Source organism: Haplochromis burtoni, unplaced genomic scaffold (genome assembly GCF_018398535.1).
Source record: "Haplochromis burtoni strain Fernald_Lab_line unplaced genomic scaffold, NCSU_Asbu1 Contig_446, whole genome shotgun sequence".
NCBI lineage: Eukaryota > Metazoa > Chordata > Actinopteri > Cichliformes > Cichlidae > Haplochromis > Haplochromis burtoni.
Window position 1 is genome coordinate 234,792 of NW_024582807.1, and position 18,916 is coordinate 253,707.

Here is an 18,916-nt window from a genome sequence, read left to right on the forward strand (position 1 = left end):
AAGTAAAGGCTTTAAAACCAAGTTAGTACAAACGTCACTAATGTCACATAACTTTGCCGACATGTGGCAACAGTAATGTTTTAATGTTCTTCGTTATTAAACATTTGCACATAAATAAGTGACATAATATTCAGTACTTAAAGTTCCCTCTTCGGGCGCCCCTCATCCGCCATTTTTTTTCGGCAAAATTATCCACACCCACCGCCGCGCTATGCATTCTGGGATATGTTGGGCCATGAAGTCTACACCGCCACGTCCTTAAAATTCAGGGAAATGAAAGACGCATTTGAGGGCCGCATTTTGAGCAGCCTTTGAATTGGGACAGCCTTCGTCGTGTCGCTGTGACGTAATCGGCCTTAAAATGCGGCCTTTAAGGCTGCAGACCCTGAATTGGGATACAGCCAGTGTGTCGGTTTTCTTTTGTCCTTTGTCGGGTTGTCTGTGTTCCTCGCATCATGTTCCAGTTCCCTCGTCCAGGTCTCATGTTCCGGTTTCCCTGTGTTTTGATGTCTTAGGTTTGCTTTAGTTTGCCCAGTTTAGTCAAGTCTCGGTTTCACCTTTTGCCTTTTATTTAACTTCCCTTTCTAACATTGAACTTGTGGGTTTCCTTCAGATACCTTGGGATTCCCCCTTTCCAGCCAAAACAGCAAATGAGAGGAGGTAAATGGATTCGTACACAGACATACCACCGCGTGCTGGGAGCCGACATATCACAGATTCTGAAGCAGCAGGTTTCGTCACTCTGACCAAAAGAAGATGAAAGCTACGCTTCACATTTGATAAACTTACTTTGGCAATTTTGCTTCCACCACAATGAAATCACACTTCCTGTACAGCTCTTTCTCTCTCTCAGTGAGAGAACAGTTTCCCAAGAAAAATCTCTGTTTTCTTTATTATTTGCTTGCTTATGACACACCAGTCTACCGTTGTGTGCAGTGATGTCAGCGGTTGTTTTTGTTTGTTTGTTTGTTTATTTTTCATCTCTCACCTTTTGACCTCCAACAAGAAAGCCTCATGTCTGCTGTTCAATACCAAAGATATGTAAACTTTTCAAAATTATGCCAAATTGCAAAACTCTTAGCTGGGACTCTAATAAAACCTCTGTAACTTTGCTCTGCGTCACTTCAGCAGCATCAGGTAATGTTCATATGTTGATTCGTGCTTTTCTTCTGTTATTGTTTTACTGCAGAATATTTTTAAGGTTAATTGCTATAAAAAGCGAGGCCACGAAAATCTCCTTCATACTTTTCTGTTTTATCCTCAGTTACTTTGACACAAAGGCATCTGCTGGGATGCTCCCACCTCTGATGAAGTCTCACAAGTGTCAGCTTTGTTTTTATTGATAGATATAAAAATATAGATATGCACTGATAAATGATCAGATTTATAATATTTCTGACTGACTAAAAATTGAATTGAATCGAATCAGTTATAGAAATTGAAATCGATACCCAGCCCTAAGATACTTCCAACATCTGTGTGTAACAGCTGTAATCTTGTCTTTTCTTTCATCTGCATCTGGATTTAATTTGTTCCTGTCAGTTTGTTAGGTACAGTGCCAAGGTGAGAACCACTACTAAAAAGAACACAAATCTCACATTTGTGGAAAAAACAAACAAACAAAAAACATCTTGATGATCTTCAAGATGTTTTGAGAAAATATTCTGTGGACTGACAAGACAGAAGCTGAAGTTTTTGGAAGGTTTAAGTCCCATTACATCTAAAGTAAAACTAAAAGCATTTCAGAAAAGGGATATCATAGCAACAGTCAAACATGGTGGTGGTAGTGTGATGGTCTGGAGCTGCTTTTCCACCTCCCTACATAGCAGACAGGTCTGGCCTGGATCTGGTGTCAAGCACTGCTGGCTGACTTCTGGCATGGTAAGTGGTATGTCATCCAGATATGGGCCAGGCCTGGAGTAGATGGCACTGTTTATGTGATACCACTCCACATCTGGCCCGATTGTGGTTTGGTTTATGTGGCCCAGGTTCATAGGTCTGGCCCGGATCCAGCATCAACCTGGCACTTCTGACTGACTGGTGTATGTCAACCAGCAATGATGGCACTATTTATGTTCCTATTTTCCTATTTTTGTTAGAAGACCCAAATGTCATGTTGCAATACTATACTGCTATGGTAGCCAACGTTTTAAATGCAGGTTTGACAGGTTTGTGAGTGTACACTTGATCCAAAACCTAGTGAGGGTTTACTCATGTTTACCACCGGGTGGCTGTAGCTCAGAAGGTAGAGCAGGTCACCTACTGATCGGAAGGTTAGTGGTTTGATCCCTGACTCCTCCAGTCTACATGTCGAGAGTGTGAGTGTAGTTAGGAAGCACTCAGTTTAGAGAAAGTGTGTGAATGTGGCATGTTGAGTACTTTGAGTAATCTGGGAGAGTAGAAAAGCGCTGTGTAAGAATCAGTCTGAACACAGTTTCATCATGTTTCTTTTGCACTATGTGTTCCAGCACATGTTGTTATTACATGGTTTGATTACGGTACACATTAGGCTGACATCTGGGGCCAGAGCTGAAACTGTTCTGGGCCAGCACAGGGCCAGCAGTGTGTCTGCAGCTGGCCAGTGGGTCATGACATGGAGGATTTGCTGTAATTGATGAAACCATGAATTCAGCTCTATACCAGAAAATCTTGGGTTATGCAGCATGACCATAATCTGAAACACACAAGCAAGTCCACCTTTGAATGGATTTGTTTAAGAAAAAAACTAAATGAAGGTTCTGCTTCTAAAAGTTAAAAGTTAAACCTGTAGTAGCTGCAGGTACACATATACTGAGCTTTGAGGATGGAGCTGTTATTCTGCTGTTATATAATGTTTGCACCAGTTTTTTCACTTTTTTTAGCCCCACCAGCGGCATAATAACTCTGATGACAATGCTGTCTGTCGGCTGAGACACATCTGCACACGGTGAACGTAACTAAAACACACTAAACTCACTAAACTCACATAAACACACTAATGACTATAATATCATGTCAGAATTATCAGTTGCTGAATCGTAAAGATACTGTTCAACACATTCATACCACCATAGGTCCAGTGTTCAGTACAATCTTTAATTGCCTGTATGATTATGTTATGTGGGGGAAACTGCGTGCCTACCAAGTCTCATCTGATTCCATTTATAGAGAGGCTGCATGCAGCAACAACAAAGGACAGTGTTACAAATGCATCACTTCACTCCAGAGAAAAATTTCAGACAGAGTCAGAAGAAAAAGCGTTCAAAAATAGGCCACAGCCACTATGAACCATGTATGCAACATGATAACAGGAGGTGTGAATATATTAACAGGATCAGTGACTCTCATAAGAGTTCAATTTTGAGCTCCTCAAGACAAAGCAGACTGAATTATGCAGCTTTTTATCGGCTATTAACAAGGCTGGTAAAAAAAAAAAAAGGTCCCAGACATTCCTGTAATGCTTGTTTTCCTCTGACAGAGATGCAATTATGACAAAAATGTTCCACCAAGCGGTGAAATAAACTCATTCCAAATGACAGCCACTTGACCCCCTGAGGTCTGGCTCTTACGATGCACAGGGACTCATCTGATTGGACAGGAGTGGAATTGGCAGAAATGCTCCCAGGAGCAACTTTGACATTAATACTGCGTGTACATCACAGTGGGTCTTTAATTTACCTGACATGCGTTTCATGTCACATGTGCAAAGACTTGCATTATGGGTCACGTCAGAAGGAAAGACACAAAGTAGTTGTGTGCAGCATAATTGAAGTCAACTAAAAATCACACCACAAACCACGTGAACAATAAATGAGCAGGTCACTGCATAAACCTTTCAAAGTGAGCCCAGTGTTCCCATTGGGGCCATCAAATCTGCACTTGATAAGCCATAATGAAAAGAATGAAAATACTGATCTAAGTATGAGCTTAGACACAACAACTGAAGGACAGATTTGTCTGTTGTCATATCAGTCAGCAGGCTACGTTCACACTGCAGGCGAAAGCGCATCAAATCCGATTTTTTTGACCCTATGCGACCCATATCCGCTCATGCTATGACAGTGTGAACGGCACAAATCCGACCTGGGTCACTTTCGTATGTGGTACTGAATCCGATACATATCCGATGTTTTAGAAAGCGACTGCTGTTTGAACGGTCATGTCGCATTAAATCCGTCTTTTACGTCACTGACACAAGACAGACGCCAATTATCAGCGCCGGAGAAGACATCGCGAACGCTTCCTGGCCATCCAGTGTAGATGTCAGTGAAACTGTTGGGAAGACAACGTTGGAGAAACGTGAACATTTTATTTGTACTGTATAATCTGCAGATTCTGACAGAAATCTGCAACTATCCTTTGAAGCACCGCTCCTCTCTAAAACAGCAATAAGGATAATTATTAGGTTATTACATTATTATGTAAATAACAAAATAACTTAAAGCAAAAATTGGGAAACGTAAAGTCCGAAGTCTTTATATTAAGGGCCATCAGTCAAACAATACTGTTTGCTCTGGGTCTAAACAGAGCGCGTTGTGTGTGACGTCTTCTTTTGCGCATGCGGGCCGCTTTGAGCGTTCACACTAGAGCGCGTTTGCTGTCGCATTTTATTTGTAGTGTGAACGAGCAGACAAAAAAATCGGATTTGATCAAAAAATCGGAATTGAGCATTAAGACCTGCAGTGTGAACGTAGCCTTAGTGACATATGAGCACAGCTTGGAGTTCTGACCCAAAAAGCTCCATTTTCCATCTCATTATATGAAAGAATCTTTATGGTCACGGTCTCAGAGTTAAATGCTATCTGAAAAACTCAAAGTGGACTGTCTCATGTCTTATCTTTAACGTGCCTCCCACATAGCTTCTCGACCTTAAAGTGCTGACTGATGAAGTGATGCTTTTAACAGCTTCCCCCACCTCTGCAAACAATTTCTAAACTGATTCTTGGTCAGGGAGCTTTGTTCAACCCTTCAAGTCCTGATCAGTCTTCTTTGTGAAGGCCACTGTGCCACCACCTTTGCTCTGCAGAGAGTTACTGAAACCTAATTTCTTGAGTTCTGCCTGGCATTCAGTGTGATTTGTGGGACTTTATGTGAACAGGTGCATACACGTATCACAATCAAGCTCTAGATTTATCTCAAGAATAATTAAAGCAAACAGCATCACAGCAGATTAAATCTCTTGTCAAGTTGTGAATTTGCATAAACATTCAGTTTTTCATTATGGGGTTTTGGCTATTGAGTGTTTACAGAAGCAAGGCCATTGTTTCCCAGAGACAAAACGGTGAAGTGCCCACTCCGAGATGAGCTGCTGCCTCAAGTGGAGGAGTTCAAGTATCTCAGGGTCTTGTTCGTGAGCGGGGTAAGAGCAGAGCGGGAGACTGAAAGGCAAACTGGCGGACACTGCACTGCTCCGCTGTGGTAAATAGAAAGCTCAGCGTAAAGGTGAAGCTGTCGATTTACTGGTCGATCTACGTTTGCTACACTCAGCTATGGTATTGAGCTGTGGGCAGTGACCGAAAGAATACGATCAGAGGTTCTAGCAGCAGGAATAAGTTTCCTCTGGGGCTCACCCTCAGAGATGTGGTAGGAGCTCAGTCACAGCTGCTGTAGAGCCCCATGGCTTGGACCCCGATAAACAGTTGAAAAACGATAGGAAGACTGATGGATACCAACAGTTATTCGTTTAAATTAAGCCTGCAAGAAAATTAAACACGCAGACGATCTGAAGGAATTTATGATTTTGCAGGATTTTATGATCTATATCAGGTGAATTTAAAATGTAAAAATTGCCTTTATTTTGAGAAATGGCTCAGAGCATCTGTTTGCTGCTCAGTGTATCACATCGAAAGCACAAAGGACTCAATATCTAGATTAAAAACTGAACACTTTTAAATCAGTGTGAAGACTTTTCTATGTGGCTGTAAATTAAAGGTCAATGAATGTAGTGACCAAAACTGACATAAAACAACTGCTGTGTATTATTACTGCAGGAAAAGCTTATAAGGCTTTAGAAAAGTCTAGAACTGCTAATGATAAAAGCATCCACTTAAGTCAAAAGGCTGTTTTTTTGCTTTTCTATTTGCATGATAACAATTAGCCCTTCCTTGCAAAGCATTTAGGTGTTTGGAACAGAGTTTAGAGATGATTTCAACAGTTTTCTGTTTGGGGTTTTTCCACACCAGCTGTCAGAGACACAGAGGTCACAGAGCTGAGCAGCTGTCATTAAATGAAAAGATGGGAATGATGTCGCAGAATCCATTAACAAATTATTACAGAGAAAAATTGGGGGCTTTGCACTGATTATTAGTTGTATTTGCCAGTGAGAGTATTTCCAGAACACAATATAATGCCTCATGAGTGTTTTTGATTTAGGCTTCATTTCAGGATTATGTTCAAGTAACATTTCATGGCCAGGTGTAGATTCTAAGCTCACAAAGCAACGTCAACACAAGTGTAGTGTGACAGAATAAAAAGGTGAGTGGTGAGTGGTTATGCTTTCCCATCTCTGCCTGCACATTAGAGGAGACTTTAATGGTGCAACTGATGCAGAAGAAGTAAATGAATTAGGTTTAAACTCACAGGAAAATCAGATGGTCCATACTCAGCCGAGGGTAGCCAGAAAGCTGTTCCCGTGGTTCTTTTCTGCTGAAAACAGACTGCATCTCCAACAATAACAACACACACCTTCAGGGGGGAATGATGGGATGTCATCGCTCCAGGCACAAATGCAGCCTGTTATTTATTATTCATCATAGGCTTGTTTCCTGATCAGAAATGGTGCTGAATGGCTTTAAATATGATCCCATTAAGAACTCAGCAGCAACTTCCTCCAGCTTTAGCAGCCTGTCAAACTGACACTAACCTGCAAGCCTCTAACCTAATGTCAGTAACCTCTGAATAGAACAATGGAAATCTGCAAACTGCTGCTGAATGTGTTTTGGTGAATTGTTGCCCTCTACTGTTTGCTTTTAGATGTGCAACAGGAAAACTACCATTGCACCACTACCATTCAAATGTTGGATGTACTCATGAACGAAGCCGAATCATTTGTCTGTTACATCTTAACCTTCTTGAATATTAGCAAATTGCACATGCACTGCAACTTTTTGCCCAACATTATGAGTCTTAATACATTTGTAATACGTATGAATATAATTTAATGTATAAATCACAAGCCCTGGGGCAGGCTCCGGCCCCCGCCCACAACCCTGAAAGGAATAAGTGGCAGAAGATGAATCAATCAAGAGGTGGATGAATCCCTTGCTCTCTTCCACAGCAAGTCTTTTGTCCTGTTTCTCTCCCCTCACCCCCCAATCAGTCAGTGCAGATGGCTGCCCCTCCCTAAACCTGGATCTGATGAAGGTCTCTTCCTGTTAAAGGGGAGTTTTTCCTTCCCATTATCGCCAAGTGCTCGCTCAAAGGGGATCATCTGATTGTCGAGGTTTTCTCTGTATTTATGTGGGGTCTTTCCCTTACACGATATTTGGTGCTGGATGGATGGACGGACGGATGGACAGATTGATGGACGGACGGACGGACGGATGGATGAATGATGGTCACATACATAATAATCTTATACAATAATGTATGGAGACAGATATGGAAGCTGAGAGAGTTTGGGCATGTGGATATGTTGGACAAAGGATGTTGAATGATGCTGATGTAGTGAAGGAGGACATGCAGTGGGTGCGACACAAGTAGATGCTATGAATAGGGCGGCAGGGCGGACCAGAAGAGGAAGACTATAGAACATCTTAACAGTTTTTAAAGCAACCATAACGTTGATTGATGCAGTTTTATTGGCTTTAGATATGTACAAAGTGAGCAGTCGTAATATGTCACAGCTTATTAAATGGATTATGATTCTCTCCATCATGACAGCACCATGATTATTGTTAAGTTACAGCTAGGTTTATTTAATGACTCAGTCATCAAACTGTCATACACTCTTAGTTCTCAAAGCTGCATAAAGCAAACTCTGATTATTAGCACATGCTTATAAATCTAAAAAAAAAAAAAAAAAAAGATAAAATGGAAATCTTAAGAACAACATCATCACTTTAAATCACTAGCTGCAACAGTTTATAAACTCCATTCCCATCCCATTATAGAAAATAAGCTTCTCAGTTTGCTCAGGAAAAAAAAATGAGGGGTGACCTTTGATGGCATCAGCAGAACTGAAATTTAGAGAAGAACAATAAAAAGCATTAAAAATCTCTTTAAAGTTATTTAACAGAGCATGAAATAGTGTCAGAGCAGAGCTGTTCAGGTTCAGGCAAAGTCTTACCTTCCAGCGGTTGCCACACTCATTGCACAGAACAAATGTGGTCATTGGCTCATCAGCACTGCGTGTCTGCACCTAAAAAACACACACACACACACACAACACATTGCACACACCACACACACACAACACCCACACACACACACACACACACACACACACACACACACACACACACACACACACACAGCAGGTTTAACTGTAAACAAGACACCAAACTGAAAGGAAGCGGTTTGTACGACCTACAGTGAAGCTGAAACACCCCTTCCTCACTAGTACAGTGTATATCCCCCACTCTGTGACTGAAATACATCAATCTCATTATATTTATTTGAGCCACATACAACTCCTCAAATTATCAAATAGCATCGCTGAAGCTGATTTAAGCCCCAGCTCTAATACAGCCCCACAGCTTTCTTGTTTTTCTGTGGCATTCAAAAGAGAAACAGTTACTCTACAGGCTTTTCAGAACATCACAAACAACAGCAGTAAATAGCCGACTCAGTGCGGTCACATCGTGTGAAACAGCAAAAAATTTCTCATTATTATGTGATAACTAAAAGCAAACAGCTGGAGAAATAACTGCCCTATTACAACACCACCTCTCTGTGTGAAAAAGGCACAAACATCACAGCCTGCTTCACTCTGGAAACACATCGCTTTCACACGCTCACTCGCCTTAATGCCACCATTAGAGCCCTATTAGTCCTGTTCTCTGCTTTGCTCTGACACATGTGTGTACCTGGTTATAGGTGCAGTTTTTCTTCTTGCACTTGCCGCACTGCAGCAGGTCGGTGGTGGTGCCACCAGTTTTAGCCATCTGGTGTTCCCTGATGGCCTCCTGGGTGAGCACGTTCCTCAGCTGTTTCAGCTCGTCGCTGGCCATTTCCTTAATAAAGACGACATGATGTGTGATAACGAAAGAGGAAAGAAAAGGCAGGAATGTGCAAAGTGTTGCTCATTGCTGAGGAGAGGTGAACTTGCAGGGCTGTTGTACCTCAGCAGACATGGTGGCGATGCGGCGTAACTCGATGCTTCCTGCGAGCACATTTTTGCGAAGGCCTGGGTTCTTCGGGTCCTTCAAGTTGCTGATGCGGCTCCTCACTCGGTTCTTATACTTCATATCAGTGGCTTTTATCTCCTGGTAGATATGTGCGATCACACTGTCAAGGGCAAACTAATTCCTCCGAGTAGCATGCTTGATAACAGCTATAATGTTGAAACAAGATGCTTTCCCTTTGGTTCAACACTGAAAGAACTACAGTTTAATTAATCATAGTGCATAGTGGAGAATTATCAACTCTGAAGGATATGATCTTCAATCTCTGCTGCCATGCCCTCACAGTTAGCTCCAAATTCCCTGTAATCATCTGTGAAGTTCAGAAATTACATTTCATGTAAGTCAGCAGGCAGTCTGCAGCGCGTCTTAATGTGAATATTAAAACTGCAGCAATGATAACGTGCAGCCTAAGCCTCACTATCTGTGCGCAGGGCAGCTGCCAGCATCTCAATGCACTTGTCTCTGATGGAGTCTCCAGTGGCCAGGTGAGGGGACAGCGGACCCCCAGGAGAACTGAAGCTGGGTGACATGGGGCTGGTCGGGGTAGTGGGAGTTTTGGGAGCCTCAGATTTACTCTTTCTGTAAAAAAAAAAACAAAACAAAGATTTTTAGTGTCAAATTCATTAAATACGGATCAAAACGTTGTTGGTGCTGCACACCAGCCACACAAGTGCAGCTTTAACCTTTAGCAATAATTCATTTACTAACATCCATCATGTAAAGAACCCATCCTGAAACGCTCTGACTCATCAGTCCTTGAAAAAATATTAAAGAATGATGAATGTCAACACTGATAAAGAGGCTATTTGGAGTCGCTTGTTGCCACCCACTGAGTCCTCCCACGAACTGGCAGCTTGTGAAATAGGAGTGCAAAATAATAAGCACACAGTGCTGTGCAAAAGTCTTGAGCCACTACTCTACTCAACTTTCTTTTTGTTTGTTAAGCTACTCAACACTGACCAATGAATCATTCAAGCATTTAAAAATGCACCTAACTCAAGAGATGAACCGTTGTTGTGGACCAATTTTAGACTATATCACATTTTGATCCACTGTGCAATACCATACCTACGGCTTCATTTTCCAGCATGACAATGACCCCAAGCACAATGTCGAAACATATGTAGACAGAAAAACACACAAGGCCTCCCCAGAGCCCGAGCCTCAACATTACTAAAGCAGTGTGGGATCATCTTAGCAGAAAACAGAACAAAAGGCACTTAACATCCAAAAAAGAGCTTTCAATGTCCTTCAAGAAGCCTGAAGAACAACTCTGAAGACTAGTTAAAGAAGTGAGAAGAATGCTGCCTCAGAGAGTTCCTGCTGTGTTCAAGAATAAAGGTGATCAGACCAAATATTTACTTTCAAGCTAGCTAGAATCATATAGAATCCTATATTCTTTATATGCTGTAGTTCTATGAATGTTTGAATTTTCCATTTTCCTACCAATATAAATAATTGAGGGGTGGCACAAGACTTTTGCACAGTACTGTAAATCTACAGTGAATAGCCATCCTTACCTTATTTTGTACCCTGCAAGATAAAATCATCCTAAGAACCTGAGAAACATAATTAAATACCTTTCGATGCTGTCAGTAGAGGGCTTCCTCTGTAGAGGTCCAAGCTGAGGAGCCTTCGAGCCCTGAGACTCTCTCCTGTAATTCAAACTCAAGGTCATTTATGTTTTTCACGTGCAGAAGTACACAAAACTTTAACACCTGAGAGTTGATAGTTTGGTGAGCTTGTATTTAATCAGCACCGGTCGCTGTTATTTACCTTTCTCCTGTTAGCTTCTTTGCTGCTGGCGAGCTGCTCGTCTTTGAGTCAGTCGATTCCCGTCTAAGCAGTGAAACACTTTCAGTCAGTCTGGGTTTAATCATTTGGATTTCACATTTAAGTACTGGTGAGATTTAAACTGGTGCACAGAACTGATACCTGTCAGCTGAATGACGTTTCACAGGTTGGCCAGGCTTTGACTCACAGGAGTCCTTTCTGCAACAAAGGATTAGCATCACTAGCATCACATTTCATATAAGATAAGTGCACACAAACACACACACACACACGCTTATGTTGTATTCTCAAACGTATTTCCTGGCTCCTGCACACCTGTGTTTGTCTTTTTTGGCCTCCAGGGTGGGCTTTTTGGGAGGGGGGGATTTAGAGTCTGATGAATCTTTCCTGACAAGAGGAAGAGTTTGTGTGTGATTTTTTTTTTTTAACCAAACCCGTCTGTGAACAATAAAACGAGAATGCATCCATCTCCCTTTGCTCTAAAATCCAACAGTCTTCACACAGGGAATGAACAGATATTTTCATGCAGATGACTTGCAAACCTTTCTCTTTTGGTTTCATCTGAATGTTTTCTAGACATTTTGGTATCCACTGAGTCTTTCCTGCAAAAAGAACACAACTTTGGTACCAACACTGAACACCAGTGTTTTATGTAAAACCAAAGAAACAGATTTCTTAAGGCCACTGATCATCCAGAGACTGCAGCCAACTTGGTTTTTTTTTTACATGAATGAGAAACAGAACCATGCCCAGATCCCAGACCTGTCTTTCTTCACATGATCTGACGTCTTTTTCTGTGGAGGAAGCAGCTTAGAGTCTGACTCCTTCCTGCTTTAGCAAATAAAAAACAGATTCAAATTCTGAGTCCGAATAAAATTGTTTTTTTTCCAAAAAATATTTTCCCGTCTGTAACTCGTCTGATTCAGACCTGTCTCTCTCCTTCATTCCATCTAGAGAGGGCCGCTTCGTAGGAGGAGGAGGGTGAAGGTGAAGAGGAAGCGGAGGAAGAGGAGCGTTGGGGTCAGGAGGCTCTTTTCTAAATGAAAAGACACCTCTGAACTCAGATGAATCACTTCATAAACAGAGTGAATAATGACAGAAAATCGTTACGGCACTGCAAAGAAAGTAGGCATGCAGAGCCTGACCTTAAGGGAGGAGGAGGATGTAGGTGAAGAGGAAGAGGAGCAATCGGAGCGTTTGGATCCAAAGGAACTTTCCTGAAAATCAGCACTTGTTTGAGATTTTTTAAAACTCTCTCGTTGTTTTCTGTCTAACGTCACTCAAGAACTTCAGAAACATGCACCAAACCACATCTGACCTCTCCTTCTTTACTTCCACGGGAGGTCGTTTAGTCGGTGGAGAAGGAGGTCGGGGAGCGTGAGGGCGAGGAGGTCGGGGGGAAGAGTCTTTGCCATCCTTCCTGGACATATGTCACAACAGCAGAGGTCAAAAGGCCACCTGACGATGCGGCATGCTGTTCACAAAACACACCTGAGTGACTCTTGTCAGCATGCACCATGCACAGCAGGAATCCTGTTAGGCCATGTGGAACACACTGATGCATGTTAAGTCATTAGCAGCAACCGCGCGCTCTGCAGCTCAGGCAGCACGAGAGTCCAAACCTGTCTTTCAGAAAATCCATGGCGGGGCGTTTGATGGGAGGAGGCCGAGCGGGTCGAGGAGGAGAGGGGAAACGGGTGGGATAGAGCACACTGCTGTCCAGCACACCTCTCCTGAAATATACAACAGAGTCTGAAGCTCTGCTGGATCTTACTGGGAAGTGTTGTGCGTTTTTCTGAGCCTCTACGTTCTCACCTTTCAAACAAGGGCTTGTGGGGGTCAGTGGGTCTCTCTCTCTGAGGCTCGCTCAGAGGTCTCTCCCTCTGAGGTGTGCTGGTGAGCCTCTCGTGGTTGTTTTCTTCTCTCGGTTTGTCCTTCCTCATCTCATCTGCAGAGCTGCACTTCTTGAGCTCCGTGGGGTTTTTCTCCTTTTTGAGCTCTTCCACGTGCCTCGTCTTTTTTGGTTCCTCTAATGGTCTCCCTCTTCTCGGCTCCGACTTGTGCTTCTCACCCCGTGGGTCTTGCGCAGGCTTCGGCTTCTTGTTATCGACCTCCACGTTGGGATTTTCTGGGGGTGCTTGTTTCTCTTTCCTGATTTCCTGCAGATGTTTTGCATTTCCAAGGTCCTCCAGGTGCTTTTCTTCCACGAGGTCGTCAGCATGTCTCTTTTTGATTTCATGGCCATCATTGTGTTTGTCTTTCCTGATTGTATTAGCGTGTTTTTTGTCATGATCGGAGTCTTGTTTTAGTTTGACTTCCTGCTCGCTGTGACTAAGAGAGAAAAAAAGAGAAGCACTGTTTTTACCTCTATGCAAGAATTACCACAGTGAGTGTTAGAGGTGGAAGTGGGTTGAAAAAATGGCAAATATATTAACACGAACATGATTTAAATCACTGACAAGCACTGAAGAAGTCAGTGCTTTCATGCAGTTAAACAGTGAAGGACACTTCATAGCGTCTCAGCTTTTACCCTACATATGCACTTGTAAACAGTGCTGCCTTGCAGAACAAAACAACATCACTGTGCTGACTTCTATATTCTATAATCTATCCCATATAACATGGAAAAATAGCTTTAAGCATAGACTTTAAAAGATATATGTAGCAAGGTTATTATAGAGGTAAACTAAAAACTATAAAATTAAATTAATTAAAAGTAGACTCTTGAAAAAGAAAAACAAACTAGCTGATTTGCTATAGTGTACTTGGGAAACTATCCATCTTCTTATTCAATTCGGGGTCACCAGGGTGAGCAGGTGGGGTCTCACGGTCAGGCTTGTGCCTATTCCAGCCGTCACACGGTGAAAGGCAAAGGGACAGGTCACTAGCCGACCACAGGACTAACACAAAGAGACAAACAACCATTCACACCTATGAGTAAATCACTAAAATTGGGGAAATCACTTTGGCAGGAAATAAGAGAGAACCCACCCAAACACAGTGAGAACATGCAAACTCCACACAGTTAGGTCGGACCACACAGTGGAGTCGAACCCAGGACCTTCTTGCTGTGTGGCAATAGTGCTAACCACCGGACCATCATCCTGCCCGATGTAAAAAAAAAACTAACTAAAGAGAAACAAAGAAGGAAATATTTTTAGTTTTAGTCAGTCGGGTCACATCCCAGCAAACATGATTGACACCCCAGCGTCATCTCCCTTCTCAAAATTAATCATGACACCAAAAACTGAACAGCAAGCAGGTGGATGTTGATGTTGTTCACAAGTACAATACAGGTCCGACCATCTCTTACAAAGTAAAACATATATAGATCCGATTAATACATCTGTCTTTGTTTTCTCTTTAACAACAACTCATTTGGTTAGTACGTGATTGTGACGTCTTGTCCACACAGACAATATTACCAAAACCTGTTTTTAAAGAAAATTTGATGCTTTTTACATGGTGAACTTGGTTCAATGTTAGGTCCTAAGCAGCATCAGGAGCCCGGGACTTGTTAAGCATGAAGTCAATTAGCTCAACAGAAGTCTTAGTCACTCCTGAACTGAGATTCTTCAGTCTAATAAGGACGTCTGAGCAACGCTGAAGCTTTACCTAACACAGACGTCAGACACAGACATTACTGATCATTATTAACATCAAGAGAGGCTTTCAGGGACACGTTTACTTAGACACAGGATGTCTGCATAACTGTGAGTCACCTGCCCTCACAAAGAGCAAGGTTTGTATTATATACCTGTTCAGAACTTCCTAAATTTGGACTCTAACAAATATCCACTGGCAGCAGGTGCTTTTGGCTGATTTCCCTTGTTTAATTTAGCACAACGTTTTTACACCAGATATCCTTCCTGACACAACCCTGCCATCTATCCAGGCTTTTAGACTGGTACAACGAGCACGCTAGCCTGTGTTTGCCTGAGACTGGCTCTCAAAACAGGGATCCTTCACACGTAACCACTACACCATGGACCCATCATATTGTGATATTTAAAAACACTGACGATAACCCAGGATTAAAACATCTTCAGTGAAAGTGAAACAAGCAAAACCAAACAAGAACCTACCTGACACTAAACTGAATTACGAAATGGAAAAAAAACAACGAGTCTGACATGTAGCCCTTAAGACATCATCATCATCCACTGATTTGTGGTCTCCCATCTACGGTGGCCCTGAGAGGTCAAACCCACCGCAACTTAAGAAAACACCAGCTAACAGAAAAATGCTGGAAAAGCAGACAAAACACAGCAGAATTGGGAAAAAAAATCCACAATTGAAGTGTTTCTGGGGGCACAATAACATCACAGACCAGCTGCAGAAGTAGAAACCAAAACGTGTGAAGGATCGCAGTGAGGCACGCTTAAAGAAGTAGAGGATTCATCGCTGTTGTGAGGGAGAAAAAGATGCAGGTAATGTGTGTTTTAATCACATTATTCATGTAATACTTTAGATACATATTTGCTGTTGTGTTTTGTGTGCTTTCGTAGCATTTTTTAATTAGCTGTTGTTTTTTGTTCGTTGGAACTCTCAGGAGCACCATACCCATCTTTCTTTCTTGTTGGCGAGTCTGCACGCTAATATGGTATCAATCTGTCAGTCACAATGCAGAACAACCTGATTCAGTCGTGTCTATTCACAACAACTGACACCCCAGTGCACTTTATATGGTAAGGTAAAGAACCTACAATAATGCATGGAAAATCCCAACAATCAAATCATCTCCTATGAGTAAGCACTTGCCAACAGTGGGAAGGAAAAAGTAAGAGGGACCTGCTGGGGGTGATGGGGGAGAGAGACAGTCCAAAAAAAGAGAAAGGCCGAATCCAATTCATGAGATTTTAACTTGTGACTGAGAACATAAAATAATTTGGAAAATATATCCTGGGGTAATAAATCGTCCCACAGACTTCTGGAGTCGCGCCCTGCTGGCTGTTAGGAAGAATGACGGTGATAGAAAAATTATTAAAGTTATGTAACACGCTTTGCAGTAAGCTGAAGAGTGTATCTCTCAATGTCTCTCTCCATCTGTGCTCTTCTCAGGCTTTGTTGTGGCTACTCTGCTATCTGTTATCCAAAGCAGACAGAATCATGTTCAGTACAAGGATGCCAAGTAACTGTTAACAATAAAAAAAGTGGATAACATTGGAAAAAGTGTATAAATGAAACTCTGCCCTGCTTTTGCTTCCTTGCAAGTAAAATGAACATGTTGGAGCTCACTACTCTGTGTGTTTCACTTCTTACGAGAACTGTTCTATCAGAAGGTTTAACACTTTTATGTGCAGTTTATCATTAAAAGAAGTCTCCCTATTTAAAGTTATGATGCTACCTAAAGGATAAAATGTGACATTACAGTGGCTCACAAGTCTGGTCTGTCCTTAATGTCATTAAACACCCCAAACTGTTTGCAGCTGCCCCTCACTGAGCCTGGTTCTGCTGGAGGTTTCTTCCTGTTAAAAGGGAGTTTTTCTTTCCCACAATTGCCAAGTGCTTGTCAAAGGGGTCATTTGACTGTTGTCTTATTGTAGGGTTTTGAGGCAGCTCCAGTTGTGATTCAGCACTATGCAAATACAACTGAACTGAATTAAATCGTCTGAATGTAGATCAGCCAGGCAGTAGATTACCTTGAAATTTTATTTGAACTTTAAACATTTCAATGCCTTTTTTTACAAAGCTGTTGTCACTTTTAGCAGAGAGTTATTTTTTAAGGTGTTTTTATGAATGCGAAGAAAATACTTTTGTTCCAGTGCACTGCAAAGCCACACACACACATCATTACGGACCTGACAGCAGGCAGGCACAGCAGGTATGCGGACATTAACCAGAACTTCACTTCATAATGTGTGTGCTCTTTGTATTAAATGTCACGTTAAGTGTACCTGTGTAGTTTCTGTGTAACCGCTGTGAAACCACTGACCTGCTCTGCGTCTCCGAGGGAGAGCTGTTTGGAGAAGCTGCCGTTTTGCTGGAGTTCAAACCATTCTTGGTATCAGACGATTTCTCGGGATGAGAGCGGCCAGAGTCTGCATGAGTGCGTGTTTTGGAGAAGAAATCATATCAGCAAATCAGACTCCGTGCTGATGTATTGACTGCACAAGCAACCATTTCACCGCTGTGGAAACACTGTAGTATGCATGTAAATCAGTGTGTGTACCCAGAAGTCTTTTCCAGTCTTTAATGAGGACTTTTGCCAAAGCAATCACTTCTTCATCTGTGCAGTGCTTCCTGATACCATTAACAGACATTCCAATTCTCGTCTCCTGAAGCCAACATAGACACACGGGTTAATTATTTTCTTTTTTCCACATTTCCCCAGGATGATCAGCAAAATTAAAATTTAACCCACCTGTAGAAGTTTGAGAGTCATATTGACGCCTTTCAGCTCCTTCAGCAGGTCAATGGCGCCCTCCTGTATTCACCAAACAGTGACATCGTTACTTGCAACCCCCTAACTCTTGAAACGGTTCATTTAGAAATGCGTAATAACAGTGTAACGCACAGATCTGGCAACAAGAATGCGTTAACCTTTCAAAAAAGAAAGCGCAATGTGGTTAGCAAACAAGAACAGTTTCACTTCTTTATTATTATTTTTTCATTTGCACTCGATGGCATTTTTACAACATTAGATCCACTGTTTTGCACGGCTGTTTACTCCGATTACAGCTGGTGGCATTATCTTGTGCAGCCCCCTAACTGTGCAGGAGCGACGCGAACAATGTCGTGTTTGCAGATTCAGTCACAACACGAGCACGGCCTTACGCCCACAGGCCGCGGTGTTTACTTTCTGTTCTGCGCACTTCTATGTCAGTTAAACTCGCTAAGCATTTTCAGAAAGAGAGAGAAAAAAAGCTTTTGACAAACACAAAAGAGCTGGGCTACACAGCAGAGCTGCACACTGGCACTGAAACGGTCCTGCAAGAGAAATACACGCAAACCCACGAACACCTGTTGATCGTTTGTTACGGTCAAGCTCGCGCTTCACTTCTGCACACTTTCCAAACACACCGAGTCAGCAGGAACCAAACTCGTGTTTAACAGAAAAGAAGAGGAGCCCATTTTAATTTATGGAAAAGTCTACTGCAGGCCTTCTGCTCAGCGCGAGGTGGCGGGACAACGCGCCACCTGTGGGTGTCAAAATATAGTCTCACCGTGTTATTTCTAGACACCATCTTGTCCAGTTTTTTTGCAATCCGGATGAGATCTTCCTCTCGAGTCATCGCTGCATTTAGTCGTCTAAAGACCGATCGGTTGCGCCAAATGGATACTTATTTTAAAAAAGAAAAAAACTCCCGAGAAACAGAAAAGTTTGTATCTGCTACAGGTCGGACTTTACGCGCGACGCACTCCATTCAGCCGAGAGGCGTGTCCTGCGGAGGGGTCCCAGCTGACCTGCTCCACAAATGACAAACTAAATATAGACACAGTTGTAGACCCGTGGACAACAGGGATGACTGAAGTTTAGTGTGAGAGATTTTACTTTTTTTAAATACTTTTTTTTTTAAATCAACTTTATTTTGTCTTATCATGCTTTGCTCTCCTGTGGCTCCTTAGATTTCTCTACACCCTGGACGGATCACAAAATGATCTCTCTTTAAGATTTTCCAGCAAAAACGAGGTCACTGTGTAATGATTAATCTTTCCTACACTGAAGGCAGAACTCGGGCAGCTGCTGCTGTGCCAAAGAGCAGCCCGACACTAAGTCACCGTTTACCGCCTGTTTCTTTCTTTGTTAGTTACTTCATTTTTTGTAACACGGAACAAGGGCACCTCGAACACTAAAT

The 18,916-nt window shown here is 42.3% G+C and overlaps 1 protein-coding gene across 2 annotated transcripts; it reads right to left on the reverse strand.

Moving 5' to 3' along the window:
• Positions 1 to 7,755: 7,755 nt before the first annotated feature.
• On the reverse strand, positions 7,756 to 18,546 carry tcea3 (transcription elongation factor A (SII), 3). Of its 2 annotated transcripts, none has more exons than XM_042213486.1 (21): positions 18,284 to 18,546; positions 17,482 to 17,544; positions 17,290 to 17,395; positions 17,053 to 17,158; positions 12,933 to 13,448; positions 12,740 to 12,850; positions 12,436 to 12,537; positions 12,263 to 12,334; positions 12,046 to 12,153; positions 11,880 to 11,945; positions 11,660 to 11,719; positions 11,433 to 11,504; positions 11,259 to 11,315; positions 11,100 to 11,162; positions 10,904 to 10,978; positions 9,742 to 9,902; positions 9,577 to 9,633; positions 9,261 to 9,415; positions 9,006 to 9,152; positions 8,267 to 8,338; positions 7,756 to 8,156 (listed from the first exon to the last, which is right to left on the reverse strand). In XM_042213486.1, exons 1-21 carry the CDS (start codon positions 18,350 to 18,352, stop codon positions 8,148 to 8,150), a joined length of 2,247 nt encoding a protein of 748 aa, XP_042069420.1. In that variant the 5' UTR covers positions 18,353 to 18,546; the 3' UTR covers positions 7,756 to 8,147. The 2 variants fall into 2 exon arrangements, with proteins under 2 accessions (XP_042069420.1, XP_042069419.1); XM_042213485.1 differs by having other exon boundaries at positions 11,880 to 11,948.
• Positions 18,547 to 18,916: the final 370 nt, after the last annotated feature.

Coding starts and splice junctions, on each gene's coding strand:
- tcea3 (XM_042213485.1), bottom strand. CDS start 18,352: ATGACTCGAGAGGAAGATCTCATCCGGATTGCAAAAAAACTGGACAAG. Junction 17,396..17,481: donor TGACTCTCAAACTTCTACAG/GTGGGTTAAATT, acceptor TGTTGGCTTCAG/GAGACGAGAATTGGAATGTC. Junction 11,316..11,432: donor GCCAAAAAAGACAAACACAG/GTGTGCAGGAGC, acceptor CCTTTGTTGCAG/AAAGGACTCCTGTGAGTCAA.